At 39.0% G+C, this 19529-nt stretch overlaps 1 protein-coding gene across 5 annotated transcripts in view; it reads right to left on the bottom strand.

Moving 5' to 3' along the window:
• Positions 1-3305: 3305 nt before the first annotated feature.
• SMAD2 (SMAD family member 2) overlaps positions 3306-19529 on the bottom strand; it is an 81177-nt gene continuing 64953 nt past the window's right edge. For 4 of the 5 annotated variants that reach the window (XM_038543327.1, XM_038543330.1, XM_038543326.1 and 1 more), the window contains 4 exons: positions 18486-18698; positions 15660-15797; positions 15338-15482; positions 3306-11604 (listed from right to left, as the gene is read on the bottom strand). In XM_038543327.1, coding sequence (XP_038399255.1) covers positions 11481-11604; positions 15338-15482; positions 15660-15797; positions 18486-18698 — 620 coding nt within the window. In that variant the 3' untranslated portion in view covers positions 3306-11480. The remainder of the gene's footprint in view (positions 11605-15337; positions 15483-15659; positions 15798-18485; positions 18699-19529) is intronic. The other variant, XM_038543329.1, reaches the window with a different exon arrangement.

Below are 19529 nucleotides of genomic sequence, written 5' to 3'. Positions count from 1 at the left end.
AACGGCAGTTTTCTAAGGGTTTCTAGGGGTAGAGCAGAAAAACAGCAAACAGGACACAGAGAGAAGGAAGCTGACGTCTGGCAGATGAACAATCGCACCATGAGAGAGGTTATAAAAAGACATTGCTAGAAACTCCAAATTTAGTTTGCCAAATCTCACTCGATTTTATTAACATATTTGATTTTATATTTATGTAAAACATAAGCACCTATTGGATACTGAAAGAAGATAAGAAAATAATGCTTTAGTTCATAAAATAGTTCAGTTTTTAGAGTATAACTGTTTGTCAGCGGCCGTCATTTGAGAGTTTAAAAACTGAATTTAAGTTTTTAAACGGAGTTTAAAAACTGCCTGGTACTTCCTTTATACAAGTAACTTGCAGTGGAAAATCCCCTTTGACAACTTCAGAGCCTAGGAAGAAACCACAGCGGTTTGCAGGCCACTAATTCTGTTACAGATGAAAGCATTCAATTATCTCTATAAAATTCAATTCCTTAGAAAATGTGTTTGTGATGGACTAAGTACGTTTTTAAAATGTGGTGCTACCACATGCTATTATTCAAGATCTTGATTTAAAAGTTGGAACGATGTAGTTTGTGGTTCTTGGGTAAAATAAAGACAACAAATCTGGTTGTTGGTTTTTCGAGAGAAATATTTTCAACATAAAAAGGACCTAGAATACTTTTATCCCAGATGTTAAGTGAGAGTTGTTTAATTCTTCATTTCTGCCACTGCAGCAAACACACTGAAAAACTTCAAACATTTTGAAGTGGGTCACCATTTGCATTAAAATCTTATTTACATGGCATTTTTATTTAAAAGTGGGATCAAGTATAGTTTAGAGATAAGGTATCTCAGGAGTAAAACCTGAACAAGATTTAAAATCAGAGTAAATTCTAGCTAAGGTTCAACATAGGTAGTCTCAACGGAGAATCGCTGTTGGGCAGTGGTTAAGGCCTCTGATGATGGCTATTTTTCATCAGAAAAATCTACATATACACAGAATTCTACATATACACAGAATTCTGCATAAAATTCCATGTTAATCATTTCCAGCTGTAAGGGAGCAGAAAGTTGTTTCAGTTAATACACACACCAATGTGTTTCAACTTCCCACACCCAAACAAGCCTCGGCTAGGGCTCAGAATTCTCCCAGACTGCCTGCAGGGTAGCACACGAGCTCACTGTCCATGAAGAAACTCCAGGTGTTACACAGCTATCCCTGGCTTCTACCCCCTGGAGACCCAGGCTCTCCCATGGGATGTGGGCTAGCATCCACCTAGCTGGTGGCAGTCAGTTTTCTGCTCACCATACATAGCAGTAGCCCAGTGATGTCGCCCAGCTTTCACACACATTCAAAGCCACGAGCGAGTCTGGCTCCAAGATCTCATTTTGAGCAGCTTCTCAAGTCCTCTCCATCCATCCACATTCCATGCGTTTTTGGATACCATGCTTTGATGGGATTTTGTCCACCCTCTTACTGCACATTATTCAGAAGCACCTTCCCCTTCCTCTGTGATCATTTTTCCTAAACTACATTCGACACTTCCCGAGCTATCTTATTGCCTCTTGGGATTAAGGTAGGTGCAGAGGCAAGCTAACAAAACTACTGAAGCCAGAATGTAAGAGCAGTGACCAACCCCTACTTCAAGCTCCACTTATCCCATAACCAAGCACAAAGTCATGTGGCTTGCCCTGGTGAGCACAGGCACTCATTCTGGGACTTGCAGCTTCCCAAAGGCAGGCTTAGTCTGTTGTGGCTTATCATTGACCTTGTTACCCACACAGGTGGGATTCAGTATTCTTGCCTTCTAATAATGTGACCAACTTGAAAAATGTAAATTGTCTTCCTATGTGCAAACCGGCATGGCATTTGCTTTTTTTTTTTAGAAAATAACCATCACTTAAACCAATTCTACCAAACATTCCCAAACCTAGTCATCGTAGCAGAAAGTAGCTTTTATGTATGTCTTTGATTTCTTTTGGATTCCTACATTTGTCAACTTTTAATTTTCACACTGGGCTCATCTTTACATTTTGATGAAAAGGGTGAGTCTGTTAGGAAGGAAGCAGGACAATTGCATGGTGCAGGTATGTTCCTGAGTAGCAAATGAACACGGTCTTCACCTTGGACACACTAGGCACTTAAAATATCCCCACTAGAACAGACCAGTTTGATGGTAATACGCCTGCTTCCCAAATTAAGGGGCTTTCAATCTATTTTGAAGTGAGGGGGAAAAAAGGATTTGCCAATGGGGATAAAACCCAAACATACCACATATGACTCCCCTACTCTTTAGCCTCTTGATGAGTATGTGCAATTACGGACATTGGTTCTAATGAGAATCTCCCCATGCTGATAACCAGTATCACTAACAGGTTAATGAGCAGGAATGTTCCCAGGGTGAGGTGACAGTGGAAAAGCATCTCCTCTAGCCGTCTAAAGGGTGCACCAGCTCCTCTAGAGCCAAGCGCAGTGAGGTGCTGGTCAGAGGAAGGCTCCCTATGGATTGTTTATAGAGTTATATACTTTTTAGAGTAATTGGAGTAGGATTTGCTCACATAGGTTTCTACCAATGCACCATCGCTGATGAAGCCTTGCCAGTGCCTGGGCCCTTCAATGCCAAGCAAGAGGAGCAGACTTCGGCTTCTGAGACCCCTTGTGTTACATCCTAAAGTGTGTCTGTTTTCAGTGATTAGAAGAGAGCAGTCGGCTAACCAGAGAAGTACTGATTCCTCTCCTGCAAGGCACAAGGGAACTAGCTGGTCTAATAGTTTTTTTAGTGTTTTCAATGACTTCATGACAATGTAACTACTTATGAGTAAGCTGCCTCTTACCTAAGATTTTTTCAATGGAATCTTACAAAAGTTTGTTTTGCTAAGAGTGCATTAGAGACTAAATGTGAATTTCACTTTCTAGTCTATTTTTTGTCTGTAGCACAGATGTGTATCAGAGACCATTAATTTGACACAAGCAGGCTCCAGAATAAACTATAATGTGTAACTTCCCAGCACTGTGGGGTAGGCCTTATGTGTGTTGGAGGATGTGGTAGTATTAAGCAGTGCTGTCTGCGGGGTGGGGGTCGGGGGGCAGTAAACTTTTTATATAGCACAAAACTTAAAAAAAAGATGAGCTCTTAATATCATACTGCACCAGTATGTGAAATACATACAAATTTCTGTTTCCATATAACTTAGGGCATGGACAGCAAAATATAAACCCCCTCTAAAAAAGACCAGTTTAAAAGAAAATCAATTAAAACAATTAAAAATTAGTCCCATAATAACATGGTAAACAACTCAAATGGCTTTTTTTTTTTTTAATGCTAGGAAAAATGTTCACCTTTCAATGGTGAAAGTACTGTTAACACAGGTAGAGAGCAAACAAGGTAAAAAGTGAAAGCACATACAGACACACACAAATATATATAAAAATTGACCAGAAATCACAGGACATTTAAGCAATGTTTTCTTAAGTAGAACTATTTTTTTTTTTTGTACTTTAAATAGACTAAAATATTTGGTGTGGGCGGGGAGGGAGGTGGGGAAGGAAACCAGTATTTCACAATTTTAACTTGAAAACCAGCTGCAATAAAGCCTCAGCTCATCGTTTAAAAAAACAAAACAAAACAGTGGAACCACATGGTACTCTTGACAACCATAGGATTAAAGCTTACAAAGAACACATCTACCATCTACATCACAGTGCACGGAGGATGCAGTCTCTGAGGACCACAGGCAAACAACAACAGACTCTGCATCCAGCATATTGCATTACAAAATTAATGCTATACTAGAAAAATCTCAGCTCCTGGGGTTGCTGTTCTGGTTGGTAAGCACCTGAAGGGCAGGGGGCTACGGGTACTGAGGCCACTGCTCAGTCTGGATCAGGACATCCAATTCCTTCACCTGCCGTTGGCTGATACATGCAGTAATCTCAATACAACAATCACTGAGAATGGACACTGCGTTCAGCTTCCTGAGCAGGACAGTCTGGGGAGTGTAGAGGAGGGTAGAGCATCAAAGGCCAGATTCTCCCTCAAGCAAGAAGGAATCCACAATCCCACTTGGTTTTCTCTTACTGCGATGTGAAAAAGGTCAACTTCCTATTAGACTTAACCCCATCAACAAATGATTTGTACTTACATACACACACAGGTTCTGAGGAACTTCACTCTCTTGCCTCTTCTGTGTTTCATTAAGCCCCCGCTTACCTTCCCTGAATTACTAAGGGTTAGTCTCACCATCATGCTGGTGCCTTAGCAGTTGTTGGTTGTGAATCTCACAATTCACCCACAGTAAATAATTGGAGGACACACATCCAGGTATCAGCAATGTTGACAGCCCTAAGACAGCTGAACGTTAACTGCAACATCACAACGTTTAAGGGAGTGAGGGTCAATCACAAGAACACCTAGGGTGACCGTTCCTGCTGTGCCCAGGACTTCCCCGGGTCTGAAAGTCAAAGTCCTGCGTCCAGGAAATGGCCCAGACCCAAGCACCCTGGGGCCGTCGGTCACCCTGAGCACAGCACTCACTCTTCCCTTCGGATCACTAAGAAAATGGTAAAAATTTTCAAGAGCGTAAAGCTACCTACGAGGGCATCAGCTCAAAAAATTTTTTGAGGACACTTGCTAATGGCTAGCTCCTGGGAAGTCCACACACACCTTATTTAACGGTGTCAATTCTAAGAACAGTCAGTGGTACCTAAGCAAATGAGTGATTGGTGTATATAAAAGTTCATTCTTGAAACCTGTTTTCAGACAAATGCTCTAAAGGTTCTCCTGGTTTTGTCCAGTTATATAGTATTTCACTGAATCTTTATGAGATTTTCAGAGCCAAATGAATAATTCAATTTTATATGTCTTTTCATTTTCTTTTTTTAGGTGAAAACACTCATTGCCAACTATTTCCCACATTCTTGCTTCATCTATTGAAAAGATTGCCAACTGGAGATATTCTCCTCAGATTACAAAGGCCCTGAATTGTTACTTATAACAGCCTTCTGCCAGAAGAGATGGCCTTGGGAAGAGACGGCAAGGAGTATTCTCAGATGTGCACATTTTTATTTTGCCTACAATGCTGGGATCTAGTTCAACAACTGAAGAACTGCTTTCATCTTACTCTAGTTTTCCTTGTTTTGCCCTCTTGTATAAAAATGGTTAGTGTCACAGCTTCACTATCACTAATAAAAAGATACAAATATTTATGCCTTAAAGGTCAGGGTCAGAAAAGCAAAAAGGAAACCTGAGGTAAAGTTGGTCTAAAAAGTGACCAATTTGGGTTCTGCATTTTGCCAACAAATAGGATTTAAAAAAAAAAAAAAAAAAAAAAAAACCCTAAATCCATGCAGGTTTACCTACTTGCTACATATGTGATTATTTTCCCCAATTTTAATTAATCTGTATGTATAGTTACATAAACCAACAAATGACTACATTCTTAAAGCAGGTACATACATTCACCAGAAAAGCACCCCATCCTTTCTCACTAATGTATGTTTTTTGTTTGAACAATCCAAAACTGTAAATAAGATGGACAAATGTAGTTCTTAAGGGACTTATTGAAAAAGGTAAAATCTCTTTGGGAGAAGAGACTTTAGTAAGATTTCTATCCCTACAGACAGATGCTGAGAATCAACTTTCTGCTATGGCATTGTAAAGGGTAGAACTTAATATAGAACCAGAAATATGGCAAGTTATCTAGTGACTAAGTGTAAAATAGCCAAAAGCTTTAAAGCCACAGAAAGAAGAAAAGTGGAGTGTGAAATGGGAAGTACATAATGAAGTATTTTTAGAATTCTAAAACTTCACTTTCATCATTTTATCAACATATTATGAATTTCCTGGCTCAATAAACCACCATCTTTAAGTAGAAATAGGAAGTAAATCCCTAATCGCCCCCCACCCACCCAAAAGAGCAAAGTGAAAATTCTAAAGAAGACTAAGAGCTTTTTTCTTCTTTCTGGAGGGTAGGAGAGAACATCATCTTCCAGGAATTGTTTTGAAGAAAAATCTAAAAGTCCTTTGTGTGGTATTCATGAATCCTCATTCCCATCAGCAGCAGCATTTTTCTTCCAAGGGCCCTTACATCGCAACCAGTGGCTGAAATTTGGGATCTGTTATGGATCTCATGGCAGCAAACCAATCAACACTGAAGTTAACTAAGTAAGGCTAACACACTCTGGACAGATCCTCTATGAACCGGAGATGACCCAAAGAACTTGGGAAAATCCATTTCTGTTGAGCACAGCTAAAAAAAAAAATTAGGTCTCAGCCACCTTAGGCTGCCCATGACTACAGGAGAACTTGACTCAGTGGTGCTACTTGCCACAGTATCTTAAGCAGCTTAGCAATCTTAAAGCAAGAGGGAAAAGTGGGGGGGGGGGGGGGGCAATCTAATAACAAAAAAGTTAACCCTCAACTAGTACCTTTCAGAGACCACTGGATATATAATAATTTAATGAATGAGTGTCTACTGCAGCTCTTTTTGATGTTAATGAATTCCAGTTATCATTCTTAATTATCAAGCTGCCTTAAAAATGGCATACTAACTGAACCACCAAATCACAACTCTGGCAGAATAAATAAATAACTCTGAAGATCTGAAAGGAAAATGTCCACAAGCAAATTAGGGAACTTTTACTGAGGTTAGAGATTTTAAACAACAGAATCATTCAACGGTGTTAAAACGTAAGCAGATAAATGACCCCTACGCTGTGTTCAGGTTTTTCTAGGAGTGCGTAGGTATACATAATGCATACACACACTTTATATAATTTATTTCCTACTAAAAAGATTTAAGGCAGTTTTGCTATATATAAAGTTACCTATAATATCCAAGATAAAACGGTTCTTCTCAAGAAATTATATGAACACATTAGACAAGTTCTTATTACAAAGGTTATTATGAAGCTGTCTATATCTAGTATAGCTGACATTTCCTGGTTGAGGCTCCAAACACAGGAATTCCACTCCAAGAGATGATCTGCCCCTCAATCTCCATACATAAAAGGTAGTCTGAACAGATAGAATATTCATGAAAACTTGAAAAGGAAGAAATAAAAGGAACTCATTAGTAGGATTCTGACTACCTAGAGACCACTCACTACCATCGTTACTCTTGCCTGTACTAAATACAACAATCCAATATGCTCCAAGGTGGAAATGGGCTAGTATTACAGGAAACCATTGGCTGCAACTGCTGGAAAAGTTCCTAATCCTAAACGTAATTTAAAATAGAATCTGTAATTCATGCTATTTGCTAGTCACAAAGACATTTAACTGAAGAGCCATTTTTAAGATTTAGGTGACTGACCAATGGGAACAAAATCAACCTTCATGGTGAAGAAATTAGGACCCTGGGTATGAAAAGCACCATCTTTTTCATCTTTAGTAGAGTTCAATGGAGAGAAAACATTCTGATGTCTGCAGATAAAACATGGCTGGCACGGAGGAGGGCAACCAGTAAGACCACAAGGGATACATTCTGTGATGAGGAGAGGAAAAATACAATTCAGTTGATAAATATTAAGAATTTAGCAGAGAAACGCTCATGAAGCAAAGAAACTGGGCAATAATTTGTCATGTCTGAACATCGATGAGTTGGATCAGAGTAAGAGAAAAGATCCTGTGCTGCTTATGTCCACAGACTATCTAGTTATCAATGGTGTGGAAGGAGGCAGTCTATGAAATCATCATGTGCAGCTACAAAAGATGAACACAAAGACAAATTTTAAATAAGGTGAACATTCTCTTACTTTATAACTCACCATCAACCAGACCAGGAGAGTAGTGAGTACTGAATAAATGCTCCAAGTGTAGAAAGAAAGGGAGAAGAGAAGAGGAGAGGAGAGAGGAGACAGGAGACAGGAGAGAAGAGAGAAGAGAAACAACAAAACACAAAAAGATCTTAAAGGTGTATTTGGACAGCTTTTGGAAGAGGTAGAGAAACCATCTGGGCACATATAGTCTTTTACTTGATTTCAATTAGCGAGAGACCAGACTGATTGTTTTTCACCTTCAAAGTCTTGGTCTTGATTGAAACCGACCTAAAAGGCACAAATAAACTGGAATTAAAATAATTTTGACAAAGGAGAAAATATGACAAGTGTAAAGGCAGATGAATCAAGCAAAACCGATACAGTTTAAGATTAAAAAAAAAAAACCCTAGATATTAAACAATTCGCAATTATGTACTTGGAATACAGACTAGGAGTACTGAATAAGAATATTTAGCTTTCAAGAAAAATTAGGGAAGATTCCTTCTGGCAAAGTGGCAGGTCCTGAGTGAGGAATAACCCCACAGCTTGAGGGCCAGACTAAATCCTAGCCATCTCTTCATTACTCAGCACCTACCACCGTGGCCGGATAAAGGGATACATCAATAAATGTTTACTGAGTGAATGGATGACATAATGTGTAATTAGTATAACTGGTGTAGTTCAAATATAATCAGGAAGTTTCTCTGAAATAGAAGGAAAGAACACAAGCAGGGTTGTTCCAAAGGGGGGGCCGAAGTCCACTCATATGTTCTAATCCTAAACAGTACTTACACAGACTTTTCAAACTTTTTTTTTTCTAAAAAAGCAGTAAAACTCTTAAAAAAAAAAAAAAAAGGAAGAAAGAAATCTCTATATAACTCCATTACAGGGTAAAAACGAAGCTGCCACTAGTTAAACCAAAGTCAATGGGAACATGGGAACACCACCAGCCTCCCGATTCCCCACGGCATCTATAGATTTGACTGTGCAGACCACCATCCAGTTTAGAAATGGGACTGAAACATGTTTATCAGTTCTCATGTGAAACAAAGAAAGTGACCACTGTGGGAGGGGAATTCTAAATAATGTTGCTAATTTAAATAGAAGCAAAATTCAACATCAAAGAGAACTCATCATTTAGAAGAATGAAAGCCCCAATAAAGAGGGGGGAAAATCAACAAAATGTAGGCCACAGTAGACAGGACAGAATGTAAGAAATAGCATCTCCAAAAAAACACGTAAGATCGTTAAACACCAGGGCAACTGCTCGACAGGTCTAAGTGCTCAGTACAACAGGTATTTCTAAAGAGTTGAGTCCCAGTTCAATACTGTAGGGAAGAACCTCAACACAGTTATGGAGATGTAATCACTACTGGAATGCTGTCGTTGGCACTGCTTCACCTACCACCTCAATCCAAGAGTGAGTGACTGCCAGGCCCTTCTGCCACTTTCAAAGTTGTTTTCTGCACCCACAACCGTTCCCAGCATCACCACCAGTTCTCACAGAAGTTCAAGCCTTCCAAAGGGCAGAGGCTGCTGGTCTGACAGTCATACCTAGGACATATGAACCGACAAAGTAAGGCCACCCTCAACTATTAGAAATTATAGAATGCTTTTGGTCCTCGAGTTTGGATCTCTGTAGAGACTTCGGGGTAAGCATTAATAACTAATAATGAGTTTCTTTCACAATGAGCCTTGGCATTTGGTGCCTTTCTCCATGCCAGGAACACCAATCTCCTGGGGGTCTCCCCGTGGCTTGCTCCCTTCTCACATCAGATGTCCGCTCAAGCATCGCTTCTTTAGAGAAGCCTTTCTTGCTGTGCTCTACCATAAGCTCTACCTGCTTATCTCCCTCATAGACAAATGAACTAACTAAGGGTTACAACAGTAACTGAAGTCTTGGCCAGGGCTGGGACTGGATCTGTCTTGTTCACTTTTACCCAACGTCAAGAAAGTTCCTGGTGCACATAACAGGTGAACAGTAAATATTTGCTGAAAGAATTAAAAATGACTACCAAGTCTGCATGAACACTAACATGTACTCACAAATATAGGAAAACGGGGCAGTATCTAGTAGAAAACATTCAAATGCTGTGAATATTGAAAATGATACCTGTAGAGACAGCTGAACATGGTTTCAAAAAGTAAGTACCAAAAGTGTCTATCTCCAAAAACCTGAAAATTTACTAGAAGGGGGTTGGGAGTGGCTATCCCCATTTCTAAAGAGATGCAAACAAGAAGCATTTAAACTGCAGAGTCAACATCAAACAAGGATTGTCTGCCACCAAATGGACTACCAACAGAGCTTCTGGAATCTTCTCTCACCACAGAGCATAAAATGTCATTGGTTATAATAGTCAACCACACATTCAGGATTAGTTAAGAACAGCTCAGACTGTAGGTAATTAGAAGCTAAAAAACTTGCTAAACTGCTTCTCCCCAATTTTTAAAATTCTGAATTCATAATTAGGTAAAATAACATAGATTTTTTATAAATTTAATACAACATACTTTAAAAACAGATGACCCTTATCTGCTGATCATACCTCAGCATCACTCTTGTAGGTATTTTGCAGACACAATTACAATTACAAAAGGTCCATTTCATAATACAATCTGGTAATTAAATCAAATGAAACTCAGAGAGCACTAGGTCTGCTATTGAAATATTTTAAAATAGCTTTTAAAAAAGAGTGTTTATATCTATAGATTGGCTTTAAAAAAAGGATAAATATACTGAAGCAATTGTAGCATATCCCTGAAAATAATTATACTGCCATTTGTGTTTTTATGAGGTGTAAGGATAAATCAACAGACTGCTTGGTTACACAAGTCTATTACTATCCATTGAAATCTGTTGTTAAGACAAAGGGACTTACTCCATAGGAACTTGCACTGTGCCCCAGAATTAACTGGTGCTGGCAGTATCAGTGCCACCATTACTAGTGATGGATATCATGCTACACAGTTTTGGTATCAGGGCAAAAGTGGAAGGAGAAGAGGTCTGGAAAGATTTTCTGCAAAGTTTCCATACAGTGAGATGTAGCAGTAAATAACACAAGATGAATGTTTATAAGACCCATTGAACACATTAAGGTCAAGGATTTCAAAAGTTAATCCACTTTTCTTCCCCCAAGGGTTTATTTTTGGTAAAAGGCAAAAAAATTAGTTTTTCTACAAGGGAACTCTGCTTCTAAATGATAATTTGAAAATCTTGATATATATTATATATTAAAAAAGACACACAAAAATAACGGAGAGGTGGGAATAACAGATTAGGTACTGTAACTTTATAAAGGCTTGCCTAAATCAAGAAGCAGCACACACACACACACCTAATTTATGCAAACTAAAAATGTATATAAACAGCACAATACTGTGATACTGGATCATGATACGTTACCTGTACACATAACTACTACTGTTATTAATAGACCTTTGGGACATTCAGTTTTATGCCCACCAAGACATCAGTTAAGTCTTTAAAATCTTCTTTTTCTCCTGTATGGGAGGGTATTTCTAGACACTAATTTTCCCATCTAATATTTGAATATAGGAAACCGATTCCACAAGGTGCTTCAATTGATGAGACCTCAAGTGCTGTTTTTCTTTCTTGAATTTTTGGACAGTAACCAGTCCATGGGGACCACACACAAATACTATGACAGAAGAGTTGTTACATTAAGTCTTTTGATGGGATCTGAGTGGTGACGAAGCTTTATGACATGCTTGAGCAACGCACTGAAGGGGATCCCATCTGAGTTAATACTTTGTCCAACCACTGTAGAGGTCCATTCAGATGAAGTTCAATCCAGCAAGGAGTGCTCGTTACCGTCTGCCTTCTATTTAAAAGAATACAAGAAAATAATTATGAAATTAAAAGAATATGGCGATGTTCAACAACATGCATTAAGAATTTAGTTAAATTAAAAGGCTGTATATACTAAAGCCTACATTCTTTAGGACAAGTATGAAGTCTGAATAGCTATTACTCTGAAAATTATTTAATCCTCCAAGTCTAACAAAATACTTCTAGTGACTTTTATTTTTTTTTTGCTTTTAAAGAAATTAACAAAAACATTCATTTCTCTTCAAATTAAAATTAGGAGGGTGACCTGACTACTTACCAACTAAAACGAGACACCTTTCAGAGTGAATGAATAGTCACTATTAATAATCAGGCCAGGAACAAGGGACTCAAACCAGGACTGTCCCAAGCAAACCAAAAAACACAGTCACCCTACTGATTAATCAATCGCAGAGCAGAGGATCCTCAAATACCAAGTCAAGTCTAAATAGAACAGGGTTCAAATTTCAAGTGTACCAAAACAAAACAGAATTCTGACCGAAGCTTATCACAGAATGTTCAGAGCTAGAGGTCGGCCTTCCCTGACAAGGCCAATGAAACATCTCTGTTAGAAACATGGGTGCAAGCTTTTAATAGAAACACCTCCAGCATTTCGACATAATGGGACTCTGGGAACTACAAACTGTTTAGTGACGTCCCGTCACTTGCTCACATACTGATCTGAGTTCTGTCTTATTTATTATCTACAGTAAGTCAGCGAGTCTGCTTGCTGCTTCACTGTGACCGCCCTACAAACACAAGAAAAGGCCATTATCAAACCTTCAGCTCCAAGTGACACATGCTCACTATAACTTAAAACTGCATCTCAAAGGTTGTGGTTTTCTATAGCAGATGGTGTCAGTGCCGCACTGTACCCTCTGGAGTTTTCAGCATTCTCTTGCCGACTAACAATCGCGTATCTCTGAATTCCTGTGCCTAACAACTTCTCTGCTCGGGCCACATGTGCAGACCACAAATGCTAGGAAATTACCTCCCCAGGAGCAGCTCTTACCCAATGACATGGGAACTGGCATTTAAACACCCGGTTTCCTTTCCTTCTGGGTGGGATAATTCTGTACGTTCATTACAGTTTCCCATGTTTTCCTAGGGGAATAAGCTCTAATGACCCACCCAACACAGCAGCAGGCTTAATAATGGTTTTGGCTGCCTTCCCTCCCCTACCTCACTTCTCTATTTCCTCCTTCCTTACCAGTGCGTCCTCCATTTCCTGAACCAACTCCTAGCATTTGAATCCTTGTCTCGGGGTCTGAGACATACACTAAGATGTTGATATGGGATCATTCCTAAAACATGACAGATTTGAGGAACAGTCTCAAATCTGACCTGTACAAACCCATGGTCGTATTTTGATTCGGACAGTACATTTTGGCTTATGCAGCTTAGCATTGCACTGGCACACTGTACAAGTTAGCTCATGTAATCCAGGAGGCAGAGGCCAGACTGACCCTTCTCCATCTGCCACCCTCTGTTCTTCCTGTTGTTTCTCAAAGAAGTTTCTCCTGCTTTCTAGCTCTCCCTCAGATCAGGCCTTCTGCAGGCTTTTGCCAAGATCTCTTTGAATTTTGATTCTGTCATTTGCTGAATTCTGGGTACTTCTCAGTTTGTTTTCGGTCAGATCATTTCAGTCAGAAGGTTCATCAGATGAACCTTTGGGAATCATTCCTAATCCAGTCACTGAATGGGGAGTAGGTTTCAGAATACTGTCAGTGGTCTTGTTTGGGCACAGAAATGCACCCAAAACATTATTTATCCCCTACCTATTTATTCACTTCAGTAACAATTCACTTAACTCAGACATATTTCTTCAGTTAAATATATAAACTCTTTGCACATCTATATTGCTTACTACATTTCCTGATTTTTATGCTGGCAAATATGCTGGTAATAAAGAAACTGAAAAACAGTTTGAGAAATCTTGCCCTGAGATCTACCCCCACAGCTCCAGCATCATTAAGGATAAAAGGTTCCTGGTAACCACCAACAGTTCACAGAGAGCAGGTACCTGACATTATTCTGATCTATAGATGTTAAAGGAAACTAGTTTACTACCCAAAGTAGATCTATCTGACTATATACCAATAAAAACATACTGTATGTTACCGCTTCTCATCATTACAGTTTTTAAATTCTCCCCAGGTTTAAGAATGGCAGAGTGCACAGTGCACCCAGGGCAGCACCTCTCTTCCACCAAGTAAAACTGCCCTTGGCAGGAGAGCTATAAACACACGTGTAAGTCTCCCCGCTCTCGGCAGTTCATGTTTAATGGCACTAAATTTCTACTATCGTGTTCTGTAATTCTCATCTTTTGAAGAAAAAAAACCTGTGACCTAAAAGCCTGGTATCAGATGGTGCCACCTCAATCTAATTTTTAATATCAACTCAGGCCAATTCAAGCCCAAAGCAAAAAGGAGCTCTGTGCTCTTTTAAAGCATCACACCTTAAAAGGGAAATGATTAAATGAATTTTTCTACAATTATAACCTGGCCAAAATAAAGACAAGTCTTTATTCTAGGATACAAATATACGAAACAGTATTGATTTTTATAAAAGTATTCACCCAGCAGACCTCAGGTTTCACCATCTCAAGAGACACACACCTCCCCAAATTTGTTGAAGGTAGAGAATCAAGTCCAAATGAAATGAAACACATTCTGAAGAAGAGGCTCAAACTGCCAGGTAAGAAACAGGAATATGATGACTACTGTACATGAATACCTTTGCATGCGAGTGCTCACAGTGAGCAAAACTAGCTGGAGGAGGACTAAGTACTTTACTCATGGTTCCAGCCTTAAATATGCTAAGGGAGTCTTCTGTTCCTCTCATGTGGAATCCAGTCCATGCTTTAATTTGGTAATAACCTAACTTGCTTTATCCTCCGCTGACAACCTAACTTCTGTAGAACTCAGTTTTGTAATGTTACTACCACCCTTGGAGAGGGCGTTAAGAGGCAAGGAAAGCTCTCCTCAAGTCCATCTCCATGGACTCCTCTCCACCATGTAGAGAGTGCCCCTAGGCAAATTCTCAAATCTTTTCTACGCCTATTTCCAACTAAGTATTAGTCTGAACTACTTTTTGCAACCATATAAAAAGAGACAATAGAAATAGTGATTCTTAGCCAGGCCGCAATGTGTGATGTCCTGCACTGAAAACACGGCACAGCACCTGACATCTGCCAAGTATGCCCTTCTATTACTGAATGAAGCTCTACCTCTTAACCTTACATTCCACTGGTCTCTAATGATCTGTCCAGATATATTCTTACTTTCTGTACTCCAGCTGAACTGAACTGTATGCTAGTGTCAGCATCATAGTTTCGCAACCCCTCATACCAACCTGAAATCCTAGGCATCTTTCACAACCTAGATCATGTGCCATCTCTACTGGAAGCCTTCCCTGAGCCCCCGGGAAAATGTCTCTCCTTCTACAAACTGACATTAGCCTTCAAATATACCTCTTTTATGGTATTTAATACTCTGCACTACATTACAGTGCATGTCTGAACAGGGTTTAATTCTGTCCTCTACAATGCCAGCACAGGCATTTGCAGGGGTTTCAAAGGCAGAGACCTCCAAGTTCCTCATGTTACTTTGCATATGCTCTTCTGACTCCATAAGCTTAGGGATACGTGGAAACTCCACGAGAACCAAAGGATAGAAGAAAAAAGAATTACATTGTGGAAATTGAAGAACTGAGTATGTTTTTCATACCGGTATTCTGCTCCCCATCCTTTCACAAAACTCATTCTTATGGTGCACATTCTAGTTAGCTGATACACGGCTTCAAAACCCTGATTAACAGACTGAGCCAGGAGAGCAGCAAATTCCTGATTGTTGAAGATCTTCAGATTACAGCCTAGGATTGAAAAAAGTAAAAACTGTGTAAAAAAAGAGTATCATTATAAGACAAGAATTTTTAAAGGGCTACTTGTCTTAAAATACAAGTATGCAAATCATCTCCTGATTCCTAAAATTAACAGCAACCAGAAAAATTCGGCACATTGAGGGTTTATTAACACTGGTGGATCCATACCTGGTGGAATTTTACACACTGTCGCAGGGTGCCAGCCGTATCTCTGGTTACAGTTGGGGCTCTGCACAAAGATTGCACTATCACTTAGGCACTCAGCAAAAACCTCTCCACCTATGTAATATAAGCGTACTCCTCTTCCTAAAACAAAATACATATGGGATCAGTTTTATAACATTTCCTGTTTCAGCATCGCTTTGGAAGAGTCTCTCTTGGACGAGTCTTAAAGTGATAGAAGGTATTTTGATAACCTTTTCCACAGTAATGGTTTTCTGAAGTCTAACTTTGAAATATACCACTCTATATCGTTCTAAGTATTTTTTAACAATGATTTTATTGATTTCAAAAAATAATAAATGCTTGCCCAAGGTATTGAGAAAATGCAGAAAAACACATGGCTAGTAAAACAAAGAATTTCATACAAATTATATATTCTAAAATAAGTAAAAGAAATTATGTTTGAAGGAATTAAAACTCTTTGGATAAACATGCATTCACTGTAATAAACTGTATTTCCTTAACAATCCCACCAACGTTAAGAAAAAAGCAAATATAAATCAAGAGGTTAGAGTCATTTGCCCTTTTTAAAATTACGTTATAAAATAAATAAAATAAAAAATAAAATAAAATTACATGTTAAGGTGATGACCAAATCCCTATATAGATAAGCAGAATTAGGTGAGAAAAAATTATGCTGGGAGATTTTAATAGACTTCTTTCAGAATCTAACAAATCAAACACACACAAAATTAATTAGAGACATAAGAATTTTAAAAAGCCAACTGTGAAAGGCAGAGATCTGAGACAGCACCTAAGATTCTCACCCTTGGTGTATATGCATCTCTATTATTCAGTCAAGCATGAATCTGCTGTTAATAAGGAGTTTTCCAGATGTAATTAAGGTCTCAAATCAGCTGACCTCAAGTAAAGGGCCTGACTTAATCAGGTGATGTATCTTAGAACAGAGTGGATTGTCCCTGGTGAAAGTGGATTCAAAATGTGAGAGGGAGGGTTCAACAGCAGAGATTCTCTGCGGCTTGTGGCAAGGAATGCCAATGGCCTCTAGCTACTCAGAGAAGCTTTCAATGAACAGTGCAAGAAATGAGGACCTTGGGGCTACAACTTCAGAGAAGCGGACTCTGCAACAATCATGTGAGCTTGGAGAGGACTTAAAGCTCCAGACAAGAACACAGCTCAGTCAACACCATGGTCTCCCCTCATGAGACCCAGAGGAGATTTCTAACCCATGCCTAGACTCCTGACCTGCAGTAACTGTGACATCACAAATTTTTGTTGTTTCAGGCTGGTAGGTGTGTATTAACGTGTTATCCAGCACAAGAAAACTAACAGAATCACCTACAGGCCAGATTTAATAATACATCAACACAGAACCTGACACCCTGATCTCATGACCCTAGAATACTGTAAGACCATCAAATATGTACCTGACCATCAGGAAAAGATTAAATCCAGAAAGTAGAGATTTTCCAGGCTCTAATTGAAACCACCCAATAAGTTAGAAATCAAAGGAAAAAGACAATCCAATAATTACAGCAATCTAAAATTGTGCAGAGAAGTATATATGGTAGAGGAAATCCTCCATTAAACCTGCATGTAGCACCCCAATTAAAACACAGGCAAAAAGAGAAGTATTTTAGTTAAGGGTCGGGTGGGTATTCAGAAGCCTTCCTGACCCACAAGACACCTAAGATTATCCAAACTTTACACATCAAGCAAGACTTCAGAAATTCCACCCAGAGCAAAGTCACAGCATTGTGCAGAATTGCACTCACTCTTTAGTGACCAGTTTTACTTCTCACGAGAAGTGATGGTTTAATTCATCAGAAACAGAAGCAAACTATTGTTACAAAGGGTTACTTTAAGGTAATGAGAACTATGTCCAATTAGATTAGTGGCACTCAAACTTTTTTTTACCCCACTGCCAACAAAAATACAGGAGACCCCAAAGAGTCGTTGTTTGTGTGGATTACATCTATGGAAACTTACCACATTTGATACTAAAACTGAGATTTAAAAATGCATTAATTCATTTAGAAATCTAAATAATAGACCTATTACATATTAACAAAAATAACAAGGTTATGAAAAATAACTATTTCCCTTCCCCCTCAAATTAGTGGGAACAGCAATGCTTCATATTTTATAACTCTCTCTAATGTCTGGCTTTAACAGAAGAGAGTTGGATTCTTGTCAGACTCTACATGTAGTTGCTTGTAAAATCACATGCCTTGTAGCTTCTGGAATATTTCACTGTACATTCATAAGTGAACCAGAGTGAAAAAGGAAAACAGGATCTTAGTAACATTATGAAAATCGTTTGACCTCACAAAATTGCTAAAAGGGTACTGAGACTACGATGTCTGGAGATCCTCTGAATTATTTTTTGAGCTATGTGCTAAATAGCTGTTCTTGTTTAAAATCTCTTGCTTCAGATTAATGGTGAGTAGATTTAACTCTTTAATATATGAACTCATTGAAAGGGGAAAAACTAGGAGATGCCAACAAACTGAAAAAAAGTCATGATTTGCTAAAATTATAATTCTGAAATCTGAACATGATAATCTTATGACTGGTAGAGACTCAGCAAAGTAATTTTAACACATTTACTGAAGGACTTCCCAGTATCAAGGGTGCCAAATAAAGAGAGGCTGAAGATCCTGCAGATCTATTAAAGCAGCAAAGCCATGCACTTCACCTGCCAAAGATGAGGCAGGGGACATTGCACACCCTCTCTTGATGTGGTAAACCACACAGCGCTCACATTATGAGTATATATGGCACTGGTTCTTCACAAAGGGAAAAACATACCTATATGTCTTCTTGTCATTTCTACAGTCGCATTTCGGTTGACGTTGGAGAGCAACCCTAGGCAGAACCTCTCTGAGTTGGATGGATCTGTGAAACCGTCTACAGTGAGTGAGGGCTGTGATGCGTGGAAGGTCTCGCCAACCCTCTGGTTTAATTCATAATATGCTATTGAACACCAAAATGCAGGTTCTGAGTAAGTAACTGGCTGCAAATCTGGGGAAAAAAACCAAACCCATAAAAGCAAGAAATGTTGTGTGAACAGTTCAAGCCAAAAAGAGATTGAATATCATCATATATCTGTACATGTTCTATGCCAGCCTACACTGGCTACTGCTCAGGAAGCTGACTACAGCACAAACGCCAGTTTCCATTAGATCATACCAGATTTTCAATGTTTCAAATATCCCCCATCTCATTAAGTCATCTAATCTTCAAGCCATCTTTTTTACTTTATGGTGGGTCATGTTCTACTAGTAGTTTTATCCAAGTTCCTGTTCAAATATAAAACCATGGTAGGCAAAGTCAATCAACTTGCATAATAAAACTAATTTTGGGATAGGATGGGAGTGGAATAAAGCTAGAGCAAGGATTGAGTCAAAAGCCACAAGAAGCAAAATTCTATATAATAGGATACAAAATACGACATATTTTTGACATTGTCTATTTTAACAGGAGATTTTCCGTGAGTTACCCTAGTTACAAAAATAGAAAACCCACGCATACACAAAGAACAGAAAGTAATAAAACACAAAAAGCATGCAAGTGGAGACAGAATATGGAATCAAAAGAATCTACATATTTCATGGGAAAACTAGGACCACATAAATTTAACTTCTATCATTGATTAAAAGACACAAGGGGGGTTGCCTAGGTGGCTTAGTTGGTTAAGAGTCTGCCTTCAGCTCAGGTCATGATCCTGGAGACTTGGGATCAAGCCCTATGATGTCCTGCTCTCTGCAAAGTGGGGAGTCTGTTTCTCCCTCTGCCCCTCCCACTGCTTGTATTCTCTCTCTCTCTCTGTGCTCTCAAATAAAATTAAAGACA

Source organism: Canis lupus, chromosome 7, assembly GCF_011100685.1.
Source record: "Canis lupus familiaris isolate Mischka breed German Shepherd chromosome 7, alternate assembly UU_Cfam_GSD_1.0, whole genome shotgun sequence".
Taxonomy (NCBI): domain Eukaryota; kingdom Metazoa; phylum Chordata; class Mammalia; order Carnivora; family Canidae; genus Canis; species Canis lupus.
The sequence above is the reverse complement of the archived record's forward strand: the minus strand, read 5'-3'. Positions and strand labels throughout refer to the sequence as shown.